Here is a 26,904-nt window from a genome sequence, read left to right as displayed (position 1 = left end):
TCTACATTCAACCATCAATACGCTAGTTGGCTCATTCTATTTCACACATTTTACCGTTAACTGTTAAAATGGCAGTGGTTTTCTGGTCTCCGCAGGTACAGGTGTAACGTCCACCATCCTCAATCTCTAAATCTCGGATCACCAATTCTGCAAGGGCCCCTTGCTGTCTTATTTGGTATTTGTTGCCTTCTGCGAGCTTCCGCTCATCTTTCTTCCACTCCACCCGAGCAGGCTTGCTGAGTTCGCAGCGCAGTGTAGCCGTCCCTTCCTCTGGGGCGTCCACGTCCTTCAGTTCCGTTCTGAACTGCGGTGGAAGTGCTGCAGAACACAAAATAAATGTATGAAGGTCCCATCGTGGGAGCAGAAGAGTGCGGCAGGAGGAAAATCAGGGTGGGGAAGGGCAAGGTCAATGGAAAGAGGAAAATACTCGGGGGAGTCGGTCCAGTGCCTGCTGATTCTTAACGGAAAGGCTTCCATTAATGGCACCAAGCACTGGAAAACCGCCTTGAAAGGGAGACAGGACGGCAGGAAGAGGAAAAGGTAGTCTCCAGATACACGCTCGCAAAACACTAGACACGGGCACCGCAACCTGAACACAGGCAACAGAAAGACGAACAATAACAATATGAACACAGAACACAGCAGTAGAAGACAGTCGTGAGTACCATTCTTCTTGGTAAAAAGCAGAGAATAAATGAAATAAATAAATAGTGACGCTGATGTTAGATGCTTCTCAGGTGCAGCAGGTGGTGGCGTTCAACGCTGACGGTAATAAAGCAAGGAAATAGTCATCCTGCGTCACCTACACGGGCTGATTTCACCATGGACCATGGAGGGGCTTGTTGATCTCGACAGGTGTGAGCATATTCTTCTCAAACGGGCCTCAGAGATCAGAGGGACCTTCCCACTTCAAGAAAGACTTGTCATTCGGATGCAGAACTTCCAGCAAACTATCGGTGCCTCACCCCGAGACCTCCTGGCCATGCATCTCTTGGTTGGAAAGTGCAGGCCGATCTGGACCACCTGATCCAGGGTTCAAATACAGAGTGACGTGTGTGCGCCTATCGTGAGATGGATGTGGATGTTTCTACAGGAGTCCATAATCAGCTTTTAATCCATTGCATCCACTTTCAGTTCATTGCAGATCCAAGCACTAGACTAAGGGCATTTCCTTTCCTGCTTTTTCACTACATAACGTCTGGGTGATTTCTTTCTTTTTCACAATCAAACATCACATTCCCCCCCCCCCCACACACACACACACACACAAACCTTATTGAAAGTGTTTGTTAGACACAGAAACAATACTGGGGGTTACAACCTTGTCCAAAAAATCCATAAATAACTGTGAGTAGGGAATCCTGTGCGTAGAAAAGCGGGTAGAGGAAAACATGGCACAAGGGAGCAACCTGAGGTCGCCTGTGAAGAAACCTCAAAGGGTTACTGGCTCACTGAACACTCCAGGGCATGGCACGTTGTATGTGGATTGTTCACCCTCTCCGTCAGTCCTCCAGCCAGCTCCACCATGTATCCCAGCATCCTCCACAGCAGAACTGGACGTGTTCCTTTCTGTTCACCATGTTGGTGGGTTTTGGAGCCCCAAGAAACTGCTTCCACTCTAACATTGCCCAACAACGAAAGATCAACATGGACTTGTAATACACATAAAGGGCTTGGAAAGGTACACAGATACGTTACAACCAGAAACATACACACACACATGTGAGATTTAATCAGCTGTAGAGGCCAGGGAAAGCAGAAAGACTCTGCTGGAGGAGGGAACACGAAGGAGAAAAAGGAGGATCAGATGACGTCAAGACAATGATGGAAGGGTCTTCCTTTCTGTGTGCAAGCACCAGGTCATCCAAGACTAAGAATCATACTCCAAGGAAAAGGAAGTGGAGAGAGGCGAGACAGATTCAGGAGAGGCAAAGAAAGCATGCGGAGAAGGGTTAACTGGAACGGTTACTCCAAGCCTGTATGAAAAGCCAGGATTTTCTCCAGTAGTGTTTACCATTGACTCTGAGGCTCGCAGTGCTCTGCTGGTCTCCACAGACACAGGTATATTCTCCCGCATCCTCCTCCTCCAAATTATGGACCACCAGCTCTGAAACGGTGCCTTCCTGTTTTACTGTGTATTTCACACTCGGTTTGAGAACGAGCGGACCCTTCTTCCAGTCAGTTTGTGCCACTTTGGTCAGCTGGCACCGGAGAATGGCAGCTTCACCTTCCGTGACTTCCTGGTCCCTCAGATCTTCCGTGAAACGGGCAGGTAAGACTGAAGGAGCAACATACAGAGGGACTATTAGCATTCACACAGATGACTGCACTGAGTCTCCAGAAAGGGGAAGAGATAACATAGAAAACCAGGCTCAAACAGGTTTACCTAACAGGAATACTTGCGCGATATTTTGCTCTTTGGAATGCTATACCAGGGAAGAACTCCAGTTTTGAAAATCTACACCAGAACCAATAAAGAACCATTTTAATTCCAGATGTAAGTTTGACTTTGGCTTCAAGCTCCTACAGAGCCCCAGTTCCGTTTAATTAGCTTTGGATTTGACTCAAAGTAAGAGGGACAACAAAGGGCATGGTGAGGGGCAGCAGAACTGGGACAAGATCTGGCTGGTCCTGTTCTATTTGTAGAGAAGATAATAAAAAAGAGGGAGTGGGGTAAGATCACTGGTGGCCGGCCCAGAAAAACATGGAAAATGGGGATTTCCAAGATGAGGACTGAAGCTCCTGTCCCAGTGGTGCTGCATGAATCTGTGAGGTCTGATATGGCACCAGGGACACTGGTTTAGGGTTTTGGTATTGTTGTAGTCTATTGTATCTTCTTTTTGGTTTGCTTTTAGAGATGGGGAGGGGGACTCTACAAGAACAATAACCATAGTAGAGCAAGGGTGGCCTGAAGGTCGACCCCCAGATATTTTGGCCTTCGATGGTCAGGAATGCTGAGAGTTGAAGCCCAAAACATCTGGAGATCTTCCTTCTACTCAACCCTGAGAAAGCACATGGATGTCCTACTGGCTTAGGACTTTTCTACTGTTAGAGATAACCACATCCTCCTTTCTAATCTGGAGGGAAGGCGAATTGATCATGACCCACCTGGGTCATGGAAGCCACAAATGACCCAGACAAGGAAGTCTGGGACACTCCTGGGATAGGAGGAGGCGAAATCAGGTTTACTTTTCCCTGCTATGCTGCCATCTGCTCCCTATCTCCAAAGTCTTGAGGCAAAGCACTGCACGGAACCTGGAGCTGCTCTGGACTTCAGTGCCACTGCCTCCTCGCTTGGATTAGAGTTGGCTGCAGCAGCAAGAGAAGAAGACTACAGGGACTACAATGGATTAAGATCGTGGCGGATGATTGTCAACACAAAGTTTACCCTTGACCGCCAAAGATGCGGTGGTTTGTTGCTCTCCACACACACAGGTATAGTTCCCCGTATCCTGAAGGTCCAGTTCATGGATCAGCAGCTCAGCACGGACACCGTCTTGCCTCATGGCATATTTCTGGCTTGGCTGGAGCACCCGGTGCTCTTTCCTCCATTCCACAGGGGCCATCTTGGTCAGCTCGCAGTGCAGGGTGGCCACACTGCCTTCTGGGGCTTCCACATCCTTCAGGTTGCACTTGAAACGTGCAGGCAAGGCTGTGGACCACAGAAGGAGAAAACCACATGGAGAAATGGCAAGGAACGGCTCCAGGTGACCGAGCTGAAGCATTTAGGCCAACAAGAAGGCTTTAGCGGCAGGAAGCTGGGAGTGCTTTCTGGCATTCATGGCTTCCTGTCCTCGCATTTTGCCTTCGGGACTACTGGAGCCAATGGGGAATTCCACAAGGCAGAGGATGCATCTTGTGAAAACACCACTGAAATGAAATGGAAATACACTGGGGTTTTGCTTTCATTTCCCAACAGCGATCATGCTAGGGAAAATTTAACAGGTCCTGCTCAACCATTCGTGACAACATTCCCAAACTGAACGACACACACAAATACAATGCCACTCAATCCAAGTACAGTTATGAGATAAATACTGAAATAGTTAAGTGACCATGTATTTCTTTACCCTGCACGGTCAAGGAGGTTGCAGCCTTCTGGTCCCCGCAGAGGCAGGTATATTGGGCCGCGTCTGTTGGGTCCACATCTCGGATCACCAGCGTTACAAGAGAGCCTTCCTGCCTCATTTTGTATTTCTCACTTTCCTGGAGCAAAGTCTGCCCCTTCATCCACTCCACGGGAGCGGCCTTGGTCAGTTTACAACGCAGAGTGGCTTCTCCGCCTTCCACAGCCTCCACGCTCTTTGAGGGCTCTTCGAAGAGGGCTGGCAGAACTGAGGGATGCAACATTGGAGGTGTTAAATGCGGACACTCGGCCAGGGCGCCCAGGGTGATGGACAGAACCCCGCTGGTGGGGGCTGCTTCCCAAATCCCGCAGAAGTCAGGAGATCGTCCATCCCCTGGCCAAGAGGGCAGGTTGACCTGAAAGCCAAGCTGGACCAGTCTGAGAACGGATGTCCAGTGTGAATGTGCAGGCTTAATGGGAGAAGTTTTAGAAGGATGGAGCAAGCTAGTATACACATAAATGCTGGCAGAGAGAGGCAGAGAGAGGAGAGAGAGATCAAAACCCCTGAAACATGCAAGATGGAAAGGACAAATGCAGGCATGTCACGGACAAAGCGCATAAGGAGAAGGAATGCTGGGAACGCTACAATTGTGTGCAAAAAATTGGTATTACCATGCACGGCCAGGGTTGCAGTGGTTTGCTGGTCACCACACACGCAGGTGTAACTGCCAGAGTCCTCCTCTTCCAGGTTACGGATGGCCAGTTCCACCGTTCTGTCCTTTTGCTTCATGACGTACTTTCCGCCCTGCGTCAGCGACTGGCTGCCCTTCTTCCACTGCACAGGAGCAGCTTTGCTGAGCTCACACCGCAGGGTGGCCGTCTCCCCTTCCGTGCCTTCTGTGGTTGCTAATCCTTCTTTGAAAATCACAGGGAGGGCTGGGAAACAAGGAAGGAGCGGACACTCTCAACACTCTTGTGCTGTCTGAAAAGGTGTGGAGTGAACAGAGCAGCATCGCTGCTGTTTAACCTGGGTCACGCCTGTGCTTTATTTGCCAGAGGCAAGGACACGACACAACAAAGATTTCACACACAAATATGAACCCGCAGCAGCCAGTCCTTGGGCTGTTTTACATCTAAACAAGCAGACAAGAAACCAAGCAAGGACACATGGCATCTTTCAGACTGTGGGACCCTTCAGAGAGGGGAATCAATTCACGATGCTCTAGAAGAGAGATTCCCAAAGCTTTTCTGCTTGGGAATCCTCTTTTGCATCATTCTGGCTGTTGCACCAAACCTGCGTGTGTGTTTGCAGAGATTTTGCCACGTGCTCTGGGGCTCACGCATATCACAACTGGCACTGACTGGGACTCTGGGGTTTTATGGCTGTCCCCAGATGACACAACAGTGTGGACCTTGCAGCTGAAGCTTCCACTGCAATGGGGGGGCGGGCGGGGTGGAGATGGAAAAGATATTTTTTGAGGAACGCTTCTCTTTCATCGTGGATCTTCTCATGGAAGGACTCTGACCCATCCTTTCCAGAGCTGTAGGTTCCCCTGAAACTCTCTGAGCAGCACTGCTCTAGAACGAGAGGGTATGTTGCAAGGAGACCGTGGGCATCCCAAAATGGGGACTCTGATGTCGACACGTGGAAAAGGAATACTGGGGTCTTCCAGACATGCAAGACAGGACATACTGATTTACCATGCACTGTCAGTGCTGCAGTAGTTTTCTCGTGGCCGCACACGCAGGAATACTCCCCAGCATCACTCAGCTCCAGGTCGAGGATGACAAGTTCAGAGACAGGACCGTCCTGCCTCATTCGGTATTTGTCACTCGGCTTGAGGGCTTTGTGCTTCTTCTTCCACTCCACAACGGCGGCTTTGGTCAGCTCGCAGCGGAGAGTAGCAGAGCCACCCTCGGAGGCCTCCCGGTTCTCCAGGCCTTTCTCGAAGCGTGCTGGAAGAGCTGAGGAGTCCAGAACGGACAGCGTATGTCAGTGCGAACATCTGGGCAATGCAAAACAGCTGGCGCACATGTCAAGAAACGGGGCCCGTGTGAGGGCCATATGCTGTGCTCCATGAACCGTTACCTCCCTTTGCGTAAACCTTCCGTACTGCAAAATTTTACCTCGCACAGCAAGAGGGGGGCAGATCTAAAGGTGTTTCTTCACAACTCCTTGCAAAATGGATCAACATACCAATAAAACTTGCATACTGTAGAATCAGGGTGACTTGTTGCATCGCTCGTGTTACTGGGCAGATGTCCACCTTGATAGACAAACTACTGAGGACCGGCAACCTATGCGCCACAGATATCTCAGTATGGCAGGCCCTTTGTTCTATGGAACATCACTTTGCTAAACACCTCTGTGTGCGCCTTTTCAGGTACTTCCACAAATTCTGCATCCTTGCAGAAATAGAAATCTAGTTTGTGAAGGTGTGGTTGCTACCCTGGGTGATGGATTGATAGAGATACTACTCCGCCTGTCCTGGCTGCCAACCTCTTTGGGCCACCTCTTTACACAGGAGAACGGCTGGGGACAGATGGGTAAGGAGACCATCCTCCCGCTTGCATGGGCATCCTATCTGACAAAGGGAAAGAAAGCCTTAAATGTACCATTCACTGCTAAGGACGCAGAGGTTTTCGCTTCCCCAAACGCGCAGCTGTAAGCGCCAGCGTCGGCCAGTTCCAGGCTGTGAATGACAAGTTCGGCAACAGGGCCTTCCTGCTTCATGTCATACTTGTCACTCGGCTTGAGAACCTGGTTGCCCTTCCTCCACGTCACGGGAGCTGCAACTCTGGTCAGCTCACAGCGCAGAGCAGCTCTTTCCCCTTCTGCAGCCTCCAGGTTCTTCAGCTCCACCTTGAATCGTGGAGGCAGGGCTAGAGAGCACAAAGAGCATGTTAGCAGCCGTGAGGTCATCCCAGCCAGAAGGCTCCAGGGAATTCCTCTTTGCCAGCCCCATTTTTAGAGCTGGACATATCTAACTTCCAAGTAGGGAACAACCTGAGAGGAAAGATGGGTGCACACATGCCTTGAAACTTAAGCGCACCATATTCATGAGAATATACAAACCTGCCAGCTGGTCCCCGGTTTGGGCTGGGGCCCAAGGTTTTGCTCCTTTGACTTTTCATCTATATATGACAAGAATTATCCCTCCACCTGGTATGGGAGGGATCCCTAAAATAGTTACGCCTCAAAGCTCTGGTTTAAGCATGCACAAGAGCGTTGTGTTTTCTACAAAGTTTCCCTGGTGTGATTTACATTTTCACTGCTCAAGATGCAATGGTGCAGAAGAGGTGATGGTGCAGACAAAAACTGGAAGAAATATACAGAGCGCCACAGCATTTTGTCCGAAAATATAGTCCCATGGCCAGGTCTTGACTAGGATTACGTTAACTTAGACATATCTGGCAACATCCTTTTGCAAACCAGAATACAACTCGCATCCAACAGGCTCACTGCAACTTCAGGATTTTAAACAACTAAAATTAAAATTAATTCTCCATACCACCCACCCTAACACAATTGCATCCTTTCTACATCATCTAGCCTGTAGACCCACCCCTTCTCTTCACAACGGTCTTCCCAAACTGAATGCCCTTCAGATGTGTGGGACTACAAGCCCCATTATTCCCAGACAATTCAGCCATGCTGACCCCATGGCAATGCTGCCATGAGAGACAAAACCATGGGATCTGGAAAAAAGAAATAGAAAAATTACGGCAGAGACCTGTTCTAGAACAGTGGGGTCCGTGGCAGGTGGCTGGAGAGTCAAGAGAGAAAGGGGAGGGGCTCTTCCGTAGCCCACTTTTATATACATATAATATTTACCATGCACTGTGAGGGACGCAGACGTCTTTTGATCGCCACAAACGCAAACGTAGTCTCCGGCATCCTGCTCAGTGACGTTCTGGATCGTTAGCTCGGCCACATTATCCTTTTGCTTAATCTTGTATTTCTCACTCGGCTGGAGTGCCGTTTGCCCCTTCTTCCATTCTACCTGAGCAACCTTGCTTAGGACACAGCGAAGGGTGGCTATTTCACCTTCCTTCACCTCTTTGCTTTTGAGTTCTTCTTGGAAACGTGCTGGCACAGCTGAGGGATACAACAGCGACAGACAACATGTCATGAGCCAGATATTCTAGTCCTCATGAGGGTCCCACCAAGCATAGCTCCTCTGGAAGCCTCATTCACTTCAAAGGGGGCTTTTGAGGGAGCTGTGCTGGACAGATTAGCACCTTCTGGCGTCCTTTCCCCAGTGACTGAGCAACACACAGAGCATTTTTAATGCTTTTGAAAGAGCGATGCTCATTGAAAATGCTGAACATCAAATCGTCAGGAGCTCTGAAATTTAAAATGTGAACATTTTAAATTTCAATGTCATCTTCATGTTTTGAACTTTACCATATAAATGCAACCCACACACCAAAACAATGGCCGTTGACTAACTTCCAGCTTTTACAAAATTGAAAAAAAGAAAAAGAAAGAAAAAAGAAAAGAAAAGAAGCCAAACATTTGCTAAAACAAGATCATTAATTATAGGCTATTTTGTTTCATCACATTTCCAAGCATGGCTCTTAAGAACAGACAAAAACAGACATATTTCTCAGCACAAGACATTTGTGACTCACAGTGAAGGACCCCACAAATATCTACGCAACATCGTGCAAACAACGTAAACAGAGCACCCAGAAACGGAAGTACAAGGATGGAGGAAATGCCTAGACAGCATCCCAGGAACCCTGGGACTGATGGGAAACACTCCCCTGGCCTCTGGCAGGGGTCCTCCTTCGGATTCATCTCCTGGGTCAAAGGGGTGTGTTTGTGGGGGTGCCCATTAGTGAAAGCGCATGGCTGTGACCGAAAGGACCCACAGCTTTCTCAACTCCACAGAAGGAAAGTTCAGCAAGCTTCGGGGCTCATCTAACCGAGGACCCATTTGGGTAGTGGGGAGGCAAATCATGGATCCATGCACTTCCGTCCTGCTGGCAAGAATCTGGTGAGGCTCCGGATGGGACGGGGTCTGCAAGATCAGCCCACTCCAACCCCCAGGCCCCTGCTCACAGGACGTGCTGCAAAATAACCGAAAAGGAAAAGTCCATCAGGTTTCTTCTCCCAGATGCATGAGCTCTCGGAAGCTCAGTGGGAAACATTCTCATAGCTGGATTTTTTTAATACTGCAAAGCACTGTTAACTGGAAAAAATGAGATTGGAGAAGGAATATTACAAGCACAGAGCATGAGGACAAATTTAAAGAGTGTAAGATGGATGAAGAAAGGGCCAAAGCGATGCGTCTTCTGCTGCCATGGACAGCCCAATGAGATTCCGAGTCATGGCAGTAAAGAGTGGGCCGTTGGTACAAAGTTCAGGCACAACTTTGATCGGCAGGACTCCTTGCAGTTTGCTTGGCAGAGTAGCATATGACCTTCGCAGTGCGACATTTTCCCCACTCTGTGGCACCTTGCATTTTTTCTCACCTTGTGTCATGCGAACCCAGGTAGGGCAACTCAGTGGCAAGCCCCAGCGAATACTCTGAGACTGTCTCGTTCGTTGAATAGCACCAGAATAGCCATCTAAGACCCCAGTGTAGGAAGTCAAAGCTGGAACCAGCTCTGAATGCAGGAAAAGATGGACCAAGTTTCTTAGCCAAAAGATGCGCCATCTGCCTTGAGTTCTTCAAGCTGTAAAAGCTTAGGGTGGCAGGTAGCTTGCTGGTATGTCCTGTAAGTCCACAGATCTGGATTAGCACCAGAGCAAGAGCCAGAAAGTGCAGGAGCGCAGCAAACGTTAAGTAGGTAAGAAAAACATGTTCAGCGTTCCATGGGAGCCATTGCAAGTATTCGGCATACAGAGATGTCCTCTGAGGCTGCCGACAGATGAAAAAGGCCCCAAAGTTTATGACCAGCACTTAAAGCTTCGGCGAATGGGGCGGCATAGAAATTTTCTAAATAAATAAATAAATGGAAAACATGGCGATAACCTTCAGGGTGAATTGTGGATGTTTTCATTGACAGGGTGAGATCACACAGCACCACAAGCCGTGGTGCTCTCTTGCACAGGGTGGGCTGTTGTGTCATCCAAACTAGTGTGTTATTTCACCTTTTGATTTTTTTTAGAAATCATGATTTAAAAAAAACGATGTTTCCATGCTTCACCATGATTTTCTCTGGTCATCGGAACCCAGCATTGTGGTTTCCATGGTCCCGGGATGCAGCCACCACAGAGTCCCCTGGAAAGAGCAGCAGCCGCAGGAACTGCTCCAGGCATCCAGTGCGGGGTCGGATTTCAGGCATGTTGGCTGATGGGATACATGCCAACAGAGGGAGGACGGAGTGAGGAGGGTGGAAACTATGCTTGTATAGAACCCCTTGGTCATTTGTCAGACACATCCAGGCAAAGAACCGTGTGCCATGGAACCAATGTAATTTGCTTTTGATGACATGTGAACCACGTTGAAAGCAAACATGGTATAATATAATTTACTCAGAGACAAACAAGCAGACAGCAGACCAAAAGAAACAAAGAACAAGAACAAGGCACTAAGACAACACAAAGCCAGGAATTTCCACAGAGATGGCAGATCCTGAAATATCCCTGATGGATGTAATACGGAATGTGCGGTTACCATGAACGGTCAAGACAGCGGTTGTCTTTTGGTCTCCACAAAGACAGACATAATCTCCCGTATCCTCCACCTGCAGATCACGAATCAAGAGTTCAGCTGCCGTGCCATCCTGCCTCATTCGGTACTTGTCACTCGGCTTGAGAATCTGGGGTCCCTTTTTCCATTTCACCTCAGCACCTGCTTTGGTCATTTCACAGCGCAGAGTAGCTGTAGAACCTTCCACAGCTTCCCTGTTCTTCAGTCCTTCTTTGAAAAGCACAGGCAGTGCTGAGGAGATGGCAAGAAGAGGAAAGAAGTTAAGGCGCGGAGGAAAAAGATGAAGTCCATTGAGCCTTCATCCCTTCAAGCTTCCACCAAAGTTTCAACAAAGTTTCCAAGAGGGCAAAAGGTTTTACCCAGTGGTCTCTCCCAAAATTAGTTTACTCTAGAAGAGATGGCAGTTGGCATGTGGACTCAGGAAGAGGTGTGGCTGTGGATGGATGGGGACATATCAGGGCACTCTCAGAGATACCTGAATTCTAAGCTACCCTCCCTCCATAAATAATATTTTAATGGCTCCTTTGAGATTACAAGCCAGGCAGTGTCCTGCCCCACAACAGGGAGAATGTATCCCAAAGAAACTTGGAGGACAAAACCTTTTTCATTATAATAGTTTTTGAAGGCACGGACTAAGGGACGATGGAGATGACACTTCCTATATTGCATTCTGATTGCATGGAATATATCATGTTAGAATCATTGCTACTGTCTTGGAAGTAAGGTAGGGTCTTACGGACTTGGTTAGCAATCCTTAAAATTAAGATGGGTTGGTTATACCTCGAGTGTGATCAACTGGGAGCATCCCATCTGAAGTGAATTTCAAAAACACCAATGACTCGGAGAGAATAGTCTGAAAACTGTCCAATTTATCACCTTGGTCCTCCCGGTGAAAAAGAAGCTACTAAAGAGTATGGAAGCCACACGTCAAAACATTCCTGCCCTCATTCAGAGATTGCTTCTTTTTGACTATGGTTTGAAGGCATGCGAGCCACCCAGCAAAGCTGAGAAAGGCCTGGGAGTTGACCCCAAACCACGGAGCAATCTGCAGAACTAACGAGTCTGTCTTTACCGTTGACTTCCAGAGACGCCACGGTCTGCTGGGTTCCACATACGCAGGTGTAGCTTCCGGAATCCGTGAGCTCCACACCTTGAACCACCAGCTCAGCGATGGAACCGTCTCGCCTCATTTTGTACTTCTTGCCTTCCTTCAAGGTTTTGTGGCCTTTCTTCCACTCTACGGCAGCTGAAGTTTTGTTCAGCTCACACCGCAGGGTGGCATCTTTACCTTCTGTAACTTCTTCGTCCTTCAGGTCCTTGGTGAAAAGCGCGGGCAGAACTGCAGAGCGAAGGTAACATGGGACATGAATCACCCAAACCTAAGATCGCCAAGGTCACGAGCGTCCGCTCTGCCAAGATATGCCTTCAATCGCCTGACAGCTCTCTTCCCCTGTAAAGGGGGCTTCCATTTTTCTACCTCATTCTCAGGGCACTTCAGACTATTCTGGGATAGTTTTTTGAGTGTACTGTGTCATTGCAACTCATGGAAGTGGAGAGGGAGTGTATTATTTGGTTCTTCACCCCCAGAAGAAGTCTACTTCGCAGGGTACTGTTCAATGGGGTGGTAACTGGGTTTTCAGGCCATATGGACCCATAGTCTATTCTGCACTTTCTGAGGGAGGGAGTTAAGGAAATAAGAAGCTCAGAACTGTCACTTGGCTCAGCGAGGGTCTGGATGCTCTCACCATCATCTTCTTTTCATCATCTTATATCCTGCTCACTAAAGCATCCAGAGTGACATACAGCATAATCTTAGTTGCCTTTTCAGATCTGACACACAAATAATCCGGACTGGGAAAAAGTAAGAAGTTCCATTCCCCCTCTCCCAGCAACCCTCTGGGTCTCACCAAACCAATACTAGGTGAAAATTTTAAGACTCTTTTACTCAGGAAATAAAAATATTTAAAAGTCTGATGGAAAAAACAGTTATAAGCCTGTTACTTTCTGGCTAACCTTGTAGGAAACATATATTCACTTGAGAGGATCTTTTTTCCGAAATAGAGAAGAAAGTCCTGGGATCTACACCATTATTTTTAAGAGGGGGAGGGAAGGAAAATAAAGCATGCAGGGATCAGTAGAGGTAAGAGAGAATGGAGTTTTGAGGACTGGGGTGGGGTCTGCAAAAGGAGGCCCTAAGAACATATAACTCTTAGGAGAAAGTATTGTAACTATCCTCTTGCTGTTTTACCATTCACTTTCAAGCTGGCTGTAGTCTTCTGGCCTCCACATGCACATGTGTAGTCCCCAGAATCTGCCGCATCCAAGTTACGGATGACCAGCTCAGCACACGGCCCGTCCTGCCTTATCTGGCATTTGTCACCTGGCTGAAGCGCCCGTGGCCCCTTCCACCACTCCACCGGGGCCGCCTTGCTCAGCCTGCAGTGCAGCGTGGTCGTCTCCCCCTCTGTGGCTTCCTTGCTTTTTAGCTCTTCTTGGAAAAAGACGGGCAGTGCTGAAGAATGCAATGTGAACAAAGAGAAACGGTCAAACCATTGGTGGACTTAGGCAGGGGTGCAGGTCTGATAGACTACGATCCCACAGGAACGTTCCATGTTACCAGGAAACACATAGCAACAACACTCGAGAAGGGAGGAAAAACTCAGACAAGAATTAGTTACGTCTGAATTATCCTAGAGTGAGGAATCTCTTCGGCGACCAACCCATTGATGAAAAAGCTTGCTGCGCAATAAAACGAAGCAGAACCTTGGGGGAATTTTGCAGTTCTGCAAATGGCACAGGTGTGCCCATCAAGATGTGTGGGAGCTATAGGGAAGAAGAAAAAGAGTAAAGAAAAAAAGGAAAAGAAACTGGCTCCAGATCCATAAAGACATGCATCAAAAGCATTTAAAGAGCTCAGCTGAGCTAGTGTCTTAACAGGCTTTGACTCTGGACGTAAATGTTATTACCATTCACTTTCAACGCCGCAGCGGTCTTCTGATCACCACACACACAGGTGTATGTCCCGGCGTCTGTCAGTTCCAGATCTTGGATCGTTAGCTCGGCAAAGCGGCCTTCGAGCCTCATCCTGTACTTATCACTTGGGTTCAGCACCTTTTGATCCTTCGCCCACTCGACTGAGTCAACGGCCTTGGTCAGCTCACAGTGCAGGGTGGCCGTCCCACTCTCTGTCGCTTCCTCATTCTTGAGTTTGGTTTTGAATTGCACTGCCACAGCTGGGGGACGCAGAATGGAGACATGACATCAGCAGGTACCGGCTGCAAGGACCCCCTATCTTGCTCTGAAATGCCCAGTTTCCTGCTCAATCGTGAAGAAGTTTCCCTGTAAAACACTTGTTGGAAAGCCTGCCAGTTCCCAGTTTTGGAAGAGGAATACCAAAATAAACTGCACTCCAGAAACATTAAAGGAAGACTGAGCAACAGATCATTGGAATAGCCCCCGACAAATGCAACTGTCAACCTTTTCTAAATGGGGATAATAAGGACTACCGTATATCCTCTGTGTTGGGGACCCCATATCAAGTCATTTGCAAGAACTTTCCAAATCACACCAGCATGCAACCACGACATCTTGCATCCTGTGAAACTGGAGAAGAGTAGAACACAGAACGTCATGCCAGCCAGATAGGGGTAGGCCAGAGAGCAAAGCAAAAGTGAAGCAGAAAGCGGAGATTTGTAAGGGTAGATCAAAAAGATCCACTCCGGAAGAGTGTAAGGTTGCCTTTTTACCATTCACTGTGAGGACGGCGGTTGTCTTCTGGTCTCCAGAGGTGCATGTGTAATCTCCAGCATCCTTCAGGTCCAGATCGTGAATTGTAAGCTCAGCCACAGTCCCTTCCTTCTTCATTCGGTACTTGCTGCTTGGCCTCAAGCCCTTCTGCCCCTTCATCCACTCCACCGGGGCAGGCTTGTTCAGCTCACAGTGGAGGGTCACTAGGCCACCCTGAGTGGCTTCCGTGTTCTTCAGCACTTCTTTGAATTGAACAGGTGCAGCTGAAGGATGGAGGAGGGTGTTGGTTTGGGGCTTTTGACCTGAAGATCACTTACCAGCCTTAGCAAAAGACTCCGTTACACACACGAGACCCACCTGTGGTAGCTGAAGCTCTGTCTGCCCCCCAGAGCGATGCTGAACCTCCTTCACTCCTGCAGCTCCCCACCTATACCTCCCCCCTGGTGATTTTCATTCCCCGCTCCCCTCTGGGCCCCCATCCCTCCCCTTCTCTTCCCAACCACTCCATGGTCAGGGCCTCCTTCGCCTTCCTAGCCTATCCCCAGATGCAGCACTCGGAGCAAAGAGTTTTGTGCACCCTAAGCCTTCCTCTTGCTGTGCTCTCAAGGTCTGGGCCATTCAGCCACGGGATCGGGAGAGGGTCCCCTTCCCAGGAGAGCAGGCAGGCGGGCGGGCGATGAGGCTTCACAGCCGCCTTCCCAAAATCGCTTTGATGAAATTGAGACAGAGATTTGCTTTGCAAATGAGCTACTGGCGGGAAGAGTGGCGACCCCATGATGTTACAGCAGCTCCCCCGACCCAGCGCCCTCCAGGTGGGTTACCCTGCATCCCCCCTCATACTCAGCCAGGCTGGCTACCGGGAACTATGGGAGTTGAAGTCCGGCAAATAGCCAGTTGCCAGTGGCTACCTGAAAGTAAACAGGCAAGGATACAGAAATCGGAGAAGAAGAAAAATGCAATCATCTGCCTAAACTATTATTTTATACCACATCTTTGCTGCTTAGCGTCATCAAGCCAGCACTGGAAGGCGACGCATGCAAAAGAGGAGGAGGAATCAGGCTACGGGAAGAACAGACCCCCGTTCGGCATACCGTGGATTTTGACCTGAGCGGTGCTCTGCTGATCTTCCACGCTGCAGAGGTATCTCCCAGAATCCCCTGGCTCCGCATTGTGAATGAGCAGCTCGGCCACACACCCCTTCTGCTTCATCTCGTACTTCTCACTAGCGCGAAGGACAGCTGCTCCCTTCTTCCACGCCACGGGAACATCAGACGCCGCAAGCACACAGGATAAAGCCACCGTGCCCCCCTCTTCTTTTTCCATATCCTTGAGCTCTTCCTTAAAAAGGGTTGGTGCGGCTAAAATGTATAACCAGGAAAATAGATGCTATAGGGCGAAACTGCAGCCAGTGGCACGGAACGGCACGCAAAGATGGCCCCGTAAGTAGGAACAGGTTGGAGAACACCCCAGTGCCTGTTTCGGGCAGTGGGACAATCTCTACAGCCTAGTTATTTATATTATTATTATTATTATTATTATTATTATTATTATTATTATTATTATTAACATTTCTATGCCGCCCCTTGCCGAAACCAAGGCTTAGTTCTCCCTGCATGTAGAAAGCTAGCATGTTAGGAAGAAAGCCAGGCTGTGGTCCAGGGGTAGGAAAATTGTGGTGCTCCAGATGCTTCACCCCCACAACACCAATCAGCCGTAGCCACTTCTGCCACTGTCTCTCTCTCTATTAGTTTGGGACTGCAGGTGGCGCAGTGGTTTAAACCGCTGCGCTGCTGGGCTGGTAGATCGAAAGGTCGCCGGTTCGAATCTGCACAGCGGGGTGAGCTCCCGTTCCTCCGTCCCAGCTCCTGCCAACCTTGCAGCTCGAAAGCATGCAAATGCAAGTAGGTAAAAAGGTACCACTTTGGTGGGCAGGTAACAGTATTCTGTGCACTTCGGTGTTTAGCCATGCCGGCCACATGAGCACGGAGACCGTCTGCGGACAAACGCTGGCTCCCTTGGCCAGGAAACAGAGACGAGCACCGCCCCCGAGAGTCAGGCACGACTGGACGTAACGTCAAGGGGAAACCTTGACCTTTACAGTTTAGCATCCTGCAGCACACCGAGGAGAATTCAGTCCTGTGGTCTGAAGTTCTACAGCCTGATCCACCACAAGAAGAACTAGGCTGAAGCCTGTGTCTTACTTGGGGGAATTTCAAGAAGATCTCAGAATGAGAGCTGCCAATTTAGGAAGACCCAAATGCCTCAGGTGTGGGGACCAACGGACTGAAGGATCTCTCCATGCAGGCTGAAGAAATGTCAAAGATTGAAAGATGGCCTTCCAAGCAGTGGCAGTAAGGCACAACAGGCTCAGATGTGGAGACCCCCATGCAGCCATATCACGGGATGGAACACAAGCAGCTTAGGTGTCCGTGTTGCGTGCATCCCATGTACGGTTGCCAAGGAACCAGATCCGCACACCTATTTTTACACAGAGGGGCTATGAAAGCAGGGCAAGCAGAATCAAGCATTGCGGAACGAGTGACCCTCCGTACCCGTCACTTCTACTCGAGCAGAGGTCTTTAGCTCGCCGGTGCTGCAGGTATATTCCCCTGCGTCGGCGGCTTTGGCATCCCGGATAATAAGCTCCGCCACGGTGCCACGTTGCTTGAACTCATACTTGTCGCCCGCTTGCAGAACTTGGTTCCCCTTCATCCACTGCACCGGCAGGTCTGGCTTGTTGAGCTCACAGGTCAGCCGAACCTTGCTCCCCATCTTGGCTTCCCTGTTCTGCAGTTCTTGTTGGAAAAGCACTGGCAGAGCTGAAGTGCAGAATTAGAGGTGAACATGAGGCGGGAGGAAAGAGCAGGAAAGGCAGGGTTTTTTGGGCATCCCCATAAGCTTCTGCCGGTAGGAAACGGAAGCAAAATACTCAAGACCCAAAGACTGAAATGCAAACACGCAGCTATTCTAGGTTGGCAGGTAGAGTTGTCGGCATGGAAAAGAAGCAAAGCAACCTGCTGGCATCATGACTTTTAGGGCGCCTCTGCATGGGGCATTTAATTTGTGGGAGCTTTATATGACATCCTCCTCCCGTCCCTCTCCCCAGGGCATTTTTGTGGCTTTTTTTTTTTTTTTTTGGACCAGTCAGGTATTATTTCCTAATCTCCCGTATTCCAACAATTCCACTCTAATGTTATTCCACTATAATATAACCACTGTAATATTGTGGTTGTCTAGTGGAATGTATAGAAAGGCAGAGTAAGAAAAACCCTATAAAAAGTAATGTGTAACGAAAATGGAAAAAGGAGGCATATTAAAAGCAGCAGGCAGAAAAGCCCTTAAAGGAAAGATGCTCATCGGAACTGCGAGATGTAAAATTTCCTTCTATAGATTCATAGAAACATAGAAACAGAGTGAGTCAGAAGGGGCCTCCCGGGCGATCTAGTCTGACCCCCGGCTCCAGCCAGCTCCGCTCATGACATGCCCACCATGCGCATGTCCAGCCTAATCTTGAACACCTCACCAATGGGGCCTCAACAACCTCTCGTGGAAGCCCATTCCATAACCTGGGGGTCCTAACCGTCAGGAAGGACTTTCTGGCATCCAAATTGAACCTTGGTTCCCTGAGCTTGGCTCCATTGGAGAGCGTCCTGCCCTGCTCTTCAAGGGAGAACAGCTCTCCTGAGGGACACCCCCTCACGTACCTATATGTCACCAACAGATCCTCTTGGAGTCTCCTCTTCTCCAGGCTGAAGAGACCCAGTTCCCTCAGTCTCGCCTCATATGGCATCCCCTGCAAACTGGCCACCAACCTTGTGGCCCTACGCTGCACTGACTCCAACCTGGCTATATCCTTTCTGTAATGAGGGGCCCAAAACTGAACACAATACTCCAGTTGCGGGCGCACTAGAGTCGTGTAGAGTGGTAGTAATACCTCTCTTGATCTGGAAGCCACATTTCTGGCTATGCAACCACAGGTGGCGTTCGCCCTCCTGACCACCGCATCACACGGCTGACTCATGTTTAGCCTGCAGTTGACCAGCACCCCGAGGTCCCTTTCACAAGTGCTGCTCTCCAGCCACTTGTCACCTAACCTGTACTTATGACACCCATTCCCATGCTCCAAGTGCAAGACCTTGCACTTATCCACATTTTATTTATTTATTTAGTGAACTTCTATGCCTCCCCATTCACCGAAGCCTCGGGGCAGCTTACAACAGTAAATAAATATATATTGAACATATAAAAACAATACAATTGGAGATGTCCTGGCCGAAGATATAAAATCAATAAATAAAGCTAACAATTAAAATGATGTTTAAATAAAAAGGTCTTGGCCTGGCGCCGAAGAACAAATAACGACGGCGCCAGGTGGACCTCTCTGGGGAGCGCATTCCATCGATTGGGCGCCATCGCAGAGAAGGCCCTCCTCCGGGTACTCTGTCTCCTTATATCTTTCACGGAGGGTTCCCGGAGGAGGGCCTTTCCCGCTGATCTCAAGGGGCAGGCGGGCATATATGGACGCAAGCGCTCCTTTAGGTAACCAGGACCCAAGCCGTTAAGGGCTTTATAGGTAATAACCAACACACTGAACGCCATCCTGTTGTCTCCCGCCCACTTCCATAGTCTGTCCAGATCCTTTTGGATCTGGAGTACCTGCTCCTCAGTTGTGGCCACTGCTCCAGTTTTAGTGTCGTCTGCGAATTTGATCAGCAGACTGTTCACCCCTTCTTCCATGTCGTTAATGAAAAGATGATAGAGGATTGGCCTCAGAACAGAGCCCTGGGGGACCCCGCTTGTCACTGGCCGCCATCCCGACGATTCCCCACTAATGGTTACCCTCTGCTTTTGGTCAGTCAACCATTCAGATATCTGCTAAAGGGCAAAATTTGTAATTTTTCCTATATGCATGTAACGGACAATGCCTTCAAATAATTAAACTGACTTCCACAAATCAAGAAAACAAATGGGTAAGATGCAAAGTATAAACAGCTAAAGCACCTGCCTAGACTTTTATGAAATAAGGGGCAGAGGGACTTTGTGACCACAGGCAATAGGAAATACATAACTAAAAACTTCCAGTGACTCTTCACACTAAGTTTGCTTTGAAGATGGTGGGCTGCAGTCACACCCAGAGTAGCAGGAGAAGGAAGCAGTTCCTACAACACACGCCTCTCGTTTTGTAAAAAAATAAGATTTCCAGATTAGCAGTTTCATCTTGTAATTCCAGTTCCTTTCCAGCAGAATGTTCGGAAGGACAAGCATACAGCAATACTTACGCAATCTCTTAGAACGTCTCTCTCACAATACACACCATCCCAATCTATGGATCAACTGTAGGAGTCACATATTCTGGTTGTCACAATCTTGCCTTGTGTAACTGCACTAAGGCAAAAAATGCGCCATTGAACGGAGCTTGCACAGGAGTAAGTCGGCAGAGAGGTGAGGAGAAAGAGAAACCACTTCTCGACAAACTTTAATTTTTTGCCCCCATTATCACTACCAGGTGTTTGAAGCTGCTGCAACCATTTCAGAGGGTTTGGTCTAGTTTGGAATCCTGAACTGAGCAGGGTGGGATCCTATGATCCCACTGGGCCTCTTCCAACTCTACTATTCTATGAACCCAAAGTAACCAAAACTGCTTAAACGATGATATAGAAATTGATCTTGACTAGATGTCTGCAGTAGGATGAGGTGAACAACCTCTTCTTTCGCCTCTGGAGGCAACATCCCATGATAAGCTATAAACCACACGGATTCTTCAGAGGCTTTTGGGGCCATCAGAAATATTCCTCAAGGATCTGGTTAAGCTGAAGAATACACCGTGTGGGCAGCATGCCCAAGAAAGCAAATTTCTTTTAAGTAGCTCCACCAGGATCTTGTTCATATCTGGAAGGCTCTTCCTTCAAAGGCGAATATTCAGCTAATTTCCTATTTTGATATATGGTTTGAAGTTGCCAGATGAAGTTAAACAGTCACCAAAATCAAGTGCCATAATCTGAACAGTAAATTACATTAGTACTGGCACTGGAGTACCATCCAAAACACCCGCCTCTTCCCCCTTTCTTTTCACTGTAATGGCGATAACACTGCACACCTTCTTGGTCTCCCATCTTCCAGATCTCATTTTCCATCTTGTATATGTCAAATGTGGCTTCCATCCCAGACTGGGTATCCCTGCCATTAAAGACGGGATTCTTAAGGATCATTCAGGACACACTGGTGATGCTCAGGCGGCTGAAGAATACACTTTCCAGGACCTTGACAGGTCTGAGGTGACACAGACATTGCTCTGGCCAGATGCAGAAAGTCAGTTACCCCCTAAATCCCAATAGAAGTCCATTTATTGACCATAAAGAAGAAGTTCCTTGGATTGGAGCTTTGAGCTTTGATGCTTCTAGGCGTGGGGAAGCAGACAGCTGTGGATAGTTCATGTGATGCAAGTCTGCTTGCTTGTGTGGTCCAAATGCCTTCTTTGAGTCAAAGCCCATCAAAAGTCCCAGGAGAAAACAGCTGGAGCTACAGATGAGAAGCAACCCCTTGAGACCCACAGGAGAAGCTGGCAGGGGGATTAAGGCAAGGAAGAGGATGACGCTGGCTAGCTCCAACTGGGTGCACTTGTGGGAACTACCATGATAACAGGAGGGTGTTGTCTCAGCAGACAGCCAAAGCCAACCAACAGCTTATGCAGACTCAGAAGACCTGCGGTGTGGTCAGCTGTGCTCATCCTGGAGGAGCTGACCAGATGGATGAAGGGTCCTTGCTCAGTTTGTAGCCTGAGACTTTTGCAAAGCTGGAGAGATGGTGGGTCTCCTAAGGATTCATCCTCTGAGCCAGCAAAAGATGGTGGGGCTGTGCCTCAGGTTAGGAGTGTGATCTTGTCCTAATTCAGAGGGGAATTAGCCAGACACCAATTCTGAGTCAGAGGAGGAAAGTGTAGAGCAAGGACCAACTACTGGAAGCCAGATGCCCAAGAATTTGGTTCTGCCGGGCTCCCCACTGGCATACAAGCCAGGGAGTGGTGAGATTTGGAGGCTGACACAGCAGGGGGACGAGACCTAGATGGATCCCCCTCCTCCTTTTTCAGGAACATCTTCCTTGGAAATCGAGCAGCAAGGGAAGGACTCTGCTGGAGAGGGGGCTTCTAGCTGTGAGGCCCAAGATGAGTTGCCAACTAAAGGGAGTGGAACTGAGATTTCCACCCATTTGTGAGTGAGGATCCTCTGCCGGGATCGAACAGGGAGCTCCGCCAGCTGCTCCCCTGAATTTAGGGTGAGGGAACGGGCAACAGAGTTGGATGGAGGAAACATCTTCATAACCTTCTTGGTTTTGCTTGACCTGTGAACTTCTTTGGAGTTGTCCCATGTGCAGAGCCCAGAACCGAATTGGGCTTTTGCTGAGATGCTCATAAACCAGTCCTGGTCAAGGTACTGCCTTATCACGTGTTTTCTGAGGATCTTTGCAGGGGCCACAAAGGCTGACAGATAATGACTAGAATCACTGCCAAAATTGCCTTACTGAGGCTTGTGCTTTTCCCTTGAGAAGTCAGGTTTGGCAGGTTTTGCCCTGAATATGACATCAACTGTGCTACCCCAGAGGAAGTCACCTGTGCCTTGTCCTCCTCCAAATCTCCGGCAGCGCACTGGAGGACTGGGGACCACGACAGCCCCCAGCGAGACACTGCCTTGTCCAGAAGCGGTGGACTTCCAGGCTTGCCTTCATCCAGTTTGCCCTCTCTTGCATCCTTCACAAAACCATCTGATCAGGAAACTAGAGATGAACAAGCGCTTGGACTGAGCAGTGCTTTACCTCTGACAGCAACCCCCTCCTCCTTGAAAATATTTAAACCTTAAAACTACATATACATTTCCCAGGCAGTTTGTTACTGGCCTGAAAAAACAGAATACAACAAAGAAAAAAGAGAGCATCAAAAAAATCAGGTTCTAGTCCTGTGCAAGAGACGTTCTTGCAGCACGCCTTTGCACCTGAGTGCGGGGAAACACAAAACTATAGTCTAGAGGAAGAGATGTCAATACGTTTCCACACTTGTGGATAAAGGAGCAGATGTAAAGATTATATGTCACAATAAATATAGTGTATTACTATGCATATGACAATGCGGATCTCCCAAGTAGACAACTTGTTTAATTAGAAAAGACTTAGCTATAATTGATGGTGCCATGCACTGCTTGATATACCAATTCCATCTTACAACCAAGAAAAGATGCTGCATTCGTGGAAAAGCCACTCCCGTATTCTAATCTTCTTATGTACTTATTTGGGAAGATCTAAATATATGTTTATTTAATAAAAGTGGATGTGTCAAGCACCTCCAGAACCCAGGGTGCACTAGTCAGTCTGGCGGCCCCTTTTTGCACCAAACAAAATTTCTGCGGCAGCCTCACACAAAGCAATTGCAATTGTTGACTCGGGGTGTGACTGCAGGCCTGATGGAACCACACTCGTCGACTAACCTTCCTTGGCGTGTTGGAAACAAACCGCACGACAACCATACCTTGCACAACTAGCTTGGCACTCGACTGGGTGTCACCGATGTCGCAGGTGTAGATGTCGCTGTCGGTCTCCTTCAAGTCGTTCACCGTGAGCTGCAGGACGTTCCCCTTCTGGCTCATCTCGTATTTCTGGCTCGCCTTGAGGTCGGCAATTCCTTTCCTCCAGGTCACGGTGGACGCGGGTTTCTTGGTTTCACAGGTGAGCACTGCCTTTTTGTTTTCATCGGCCTTCAGGTCCAAAAGATCTTTGATGAAGCAATTCCCTGCTTCTGAAAGAAATGGACATAACGGGAACGTCAATACTCCCATCCAACAGAGCAAGAGATGCATGAATGCTGGTTACCGGTTTTTATTTATTTATTATTTATTAAAACATTTTTATGCCGCCCCATTCGCCAAAGCCTCGGGGCGGCTTACAACAATAATCGGTTCACGGGTAGGCATCACTTGCCGTTGCATCCAGCGCCTCCGTGTGGTCCCTTTCTGTGTTCCCGGGCGTCCTGGCTAAGGCCGGGCCCCAGGAGAAGCAGCCAGGCCACCCAGCACCCCAGAAACTGCAGCCGGCAAATCAAGGGAGGCCCAGGAAACAAGAGCTCAGACTGGCAAATGCTGCAGCCGCCTTGACGGGCACTCTGCAGGAGCTGCCTTGGGAACGGAGTGGTTGTTCCAGCGAGGTCCTCGCATCCACTGAGCATCACCTTAAAGGGTCAGCCTTTTTGTTCGGCCTGAATTTCCTATGCAGCTGCGAGACCCAAGAGCCACTTTTGAAGGCTAGGACTCCATGCGCCTGCTTGGAAAGGAGCAGTGGGGCCAGGCGATGACGACACCACAAGGCACAGCTCATTAGCCGCGGCTCGTCGGAGCTTTCGCATGGCTGGTCGGTGCGCTGCCAAGGATATATATACACATTTGCTTGGACTGGCTGTGAGTTGCTTTTTCTAAACGGAAACCTCAGTTTTCTGATTTGATTGCAGTGTTGGCACTTTGTGATCAAGAAGTGGGTTTCGGGTTGCAGTTTGGGCACTCGGTCTCTACAAGGTCCGCCATCACTGAGCTAGGATGTAGGGCTAAGCTGCCACAATACTAACCTGCCCGCCACGGACCTCTTTCGCCCTGCAGGCGGCCTACCTTCCACGGTAAGGGTCGCTTTTGTCCTGGAGGCTTCTGTCTCGCATGTGTATTCACCGCTGTCTTTGACCGTTGCATCGTGGATGATCAATATGGCCCGGGTCCCTTCCTGGCGAAGGTCATACTTCTGGCTCCTCCGAATCGCTTTGCCGTCCTTGCACCACCGAATGCTGCCGTCCCACCTGGACAGGTCACAAGTCAGGCTCACCTCCTGCCCCACGGACGTCGTCTTGTCCTGCAGCGGCTGTGTAAATTCAGCTGGCTTTTCTGGGGGAGAGGAAGCAAAAGCGCCACTCTATCATTGCCAAAAAGAAATTGTGCCCGGAGAGTAAAGATCTAGTCATTTAAAAGGTCTGTCTTTGTAATTTGCCGGGAAACAGGAAAAGGTGAGCTGCCAAGAGGGACGAATAAAGGAAGACTTTCGCTTGTAGATTGGAGGAAGCTGTTTCTGAACGAGACACTCCTCCCAAACACACACTCGCCGCCGCTCTCTGAGACATACCTTTCACGACCAGAGAAGCTTTGGAGATTAAGTCGTGGATGGAGAAAACAACTTCCCCAGCATCAGAACCCAGGGCTTTTTTGATGGTGAGTGTGTATTTCCTCCCTTTCCGGAGAGCGCGAAACCTCCCATCCCGGCCCACTTCATTTCCATTGATCAGCCAGTGACAATCGTCAGCACTTTCGTGGGAGAGAACGCATTCGAAGCTGCAGCTCTCCCCTTCCACAACTTCTGAGTTCTTCAGGCGTTTCGTGATGCCGATGTTCAGCTCTGGGAATGGAGGGGGAAAGAAGGCGGACAAAACAATTAGGGAAGAAACGTTGTAATTCACTAAAACAATGGGGAGAAAACAGCCTGCCCCAACTTGGTGCTCTCCAGATGCGATTGATTGATTGATTAGATTTTTAGGCTCCCATTAGTCACACAGCTCTCTGGGCAGGTTACAAATGATAAAGCCATATAAAAACTACGAAACATTAAAAACACAATGTTAAGCACTAAATCAAATAATAGAAGTGCACCCTTTTTGCATCTTAACTTAACAGAACTTAGGTTTACATAAAAGGCGTAACCACAGTCTGTATTAAAATATGCCACCATTAAAATAAAGAAACAAACAAAAAAACAATTAAAATGCTGGCAAAATAAAAAGGTCTTTGCTAGGTGCCAAAAAGAATATAAAGCGGGTGCCAGGTGAACCTCTCTGGGGAGCTCATTCCAAAGTTGGGGTGCCACTCCCCAAAAGGCCCTTCTTCTTGTAGCCACCCTCCTTATTTCCTGAGGCGGGAGACAGGATGTGTTAATAGGAATAGCACTACAGTTCCTATTATCCCCAGCCAACCCAATCTTTCCCTGCCAGAGAGACATGCTTGGTATGTCTTTCCAAACTGGGTGTGGGAATCCATAATTAGTTATATAAAAAGTCCAGGTTTTCTGCTATTTCACAATCCTAGGGAGGAAGAGAGAAGACAAGGGGAAAGACGGTATGGATTTTAAAGTCCAGAGAGGCTTTTCGCTGTGCTGTGTGCTGGTCTGGGCCTCTCCTTGAGGAATTCTGTGGTCTGGACTGTGTGGTTTGATGAGGGATGGGCACCAACGGGCACCACTCTTGGTATTTGGCAACCTCTTTCCTCCCCAGATCTTTATTTTATTCCTTAAGAGTCTTCAGTTAATTGCCCTTTAATTGAGAATCTGGCGTTTCGTAAAACAAAGCACTGTGCCATAGTTCCCTGGGTTCAGAAGACTGTTTGTTTCACAGCTTCATCTCTGACTTCCGCTCACACTTACTGGGGGGCGTTTATTCTTGGCAGTTTACCTTTTGGAAAATCCCTCGTTGGGGTTGGCCCTGCCCACCACGGCAGCCATTTTGTGAGAGCGCCCGCGACACTCCACATTCCAACTGTGCCCAGAGATCCAAACGGTCTGGAGGTGCCTGGCGCCCACGCTGCCCCCTCACTCCCCCGTTCCACAGTGCAGCGCCCCTACCTTGAACACTGACTTTAGATTTGGCGACCTCCGTGCCAAGGTCACACGTATACAAGCCAGCATCGTCCTTGAGGAGGTCATGGATGACGAGCTGCAGGGTCTTCTCGGCCTGCAGCATCTCATACTTGTCTCCTGGGGCGAGCGCCACACCCTCCTTTTTCCAGACGGGTTTGACCTTCGGCTTGGAGACCTCGCACTGCAGTGTGACTGAGCCCCGCTCCTCTCCGACCACATCATCCAAGGCCTTCATGAAGACGGCAGGTTTCTCTGAGGAAAGAAAGGACATGCTTAAATCCAACCTTCTGAAACAGTTTGGCCCTACAGTGGTTGTCCTGGGTGTGCACCATCAAGCCCTCTCCGACATACCGAGCAGACCCCTCATTTTGCCTTAAAAACAAGCTGTTGCTCTTGCATGATTACAAATTGTCCTCTGGTCCCACCGACGAACTGATACTAAGACAGGCTCTGGACTGTGCAGAAATGGACAGATTGATTTTATCACTGAAGGAGAAAGAAGATACTGACTGCTATCAAACTTGGGAACTTTTTTATTATTGGCTGGAGAAATGGGACTTGGCTTAGATTTAAAGATGTCTTTAAGATGTTATAAATTGGTTCAAAATAGAGCTGCCAGGTTGCTGACGGGGACGGGGCGTTATGTTCACATGACTCCAGTCCTCCGACAGCTTCACTGGCTCCCCATTGAAGTCCGGGCCCAATTCAAGGTGTTGGTGATGACCTATAAAGCCCTAAACAGCTTGGGTCCTGGTTACCTGAAGGAGCGCTTGCATCCATATA

At 48.9% G+C, this 26,904-nt stretch overlaps 1 protein-coding gene across 1 annotated transcript in view; it reads right to left on the bottom strand.

Annotated features, from left to right (window-relative positions):
- Positions 1-26,904, bottom strand: part of LOC123020800 (obscurin-like) — a 192,030-nt gene that overhangs the window by 107,516 nt on the left and 57,610 nt on the right. The window contains exons 26-45 of the mRNA XM_044424979.1: positions 26,107-26,373; positions 24,622-24,891; positions 24,120-24,386; positions 22,796-23,260; positions 17,031-17,297; positions 15,570-15,836; positions 14,478-14,741; positions 13,667-13,988; positions 13,495-13,514; positions 12,972-13,291; positions 11,804-12,110; positions 10,622-10,962; positions 7,902-8,211; positions 6,683-6,949; positions 5,768-6,031; positions 4,739-5,002; positions 4,071-4,334; positions 3,389-3,652; positions 2,015-2,278; positions 55-318 (exon numbers count right to left, since the gene is read on the bottom strand). Of these exons, the coding sequence (XP_044280914.1) occupies positions 55-318; positions 2,015-2,278; positions 3,389-3,652; positions 4,071-4,334; positions 4,739-5,002; positions 5,768-6,031; positions 6,683-6,949; positions 7,902-8,211; positions 10,622-10,962; positions 11,804-12,110; positions 12,972-13,291; positions 13,495-13,514; positions 13,667-13,988; positions 14,478-14,741; positions 15,570-15,836; positions 17,031-17,297; positions 22,796-23,260; positions 24,120-24,386; positions 24,622-24,891; positions 26,107-26,373 (5,538 nt within the window). The remainder of the gene's footprint in view (positions 1-54; positions 319-2,014; positions 2,279-3,388; positions 3,653-4,070; positions 4,335-4,738; positions 5,003-5,767; positions 6,032-6,682; positions 6,950-7,901; positions 8,212-10,621; positions 10,963-11,803; positions 12,111-12,971; positions 13,292-13,494; positions 13,515-13,666; positions 13,989-14,477; positions 14,742-15,569; positions 15,837-17,030; positions 17,298-22,795; positions 23,261-24,119; positions 24,387-24,621; positions 24,892-26,106; positions 26,374-26,904) is intronic.

Source organism: Varanus komodoensis, unplaced genomic scaffold (assembly GCF_004798865.1).
Source record: "Varanus komodoensis strain SLA01 unplaced genomic scaffold, ASM479886v1 scaffold15, whole genome shotgun sequence".
NCBI lineage: Eukaryota > Metazoa > Chordata > Lepidosauria > Squamata > Varanidae > Varanus > Varanus komodoensis.
The sequence above is the reverse complement of the archived record's forward strand: the minus strand, read 5'-3'. Positions and strand labels throughout refer to the sequence as shown.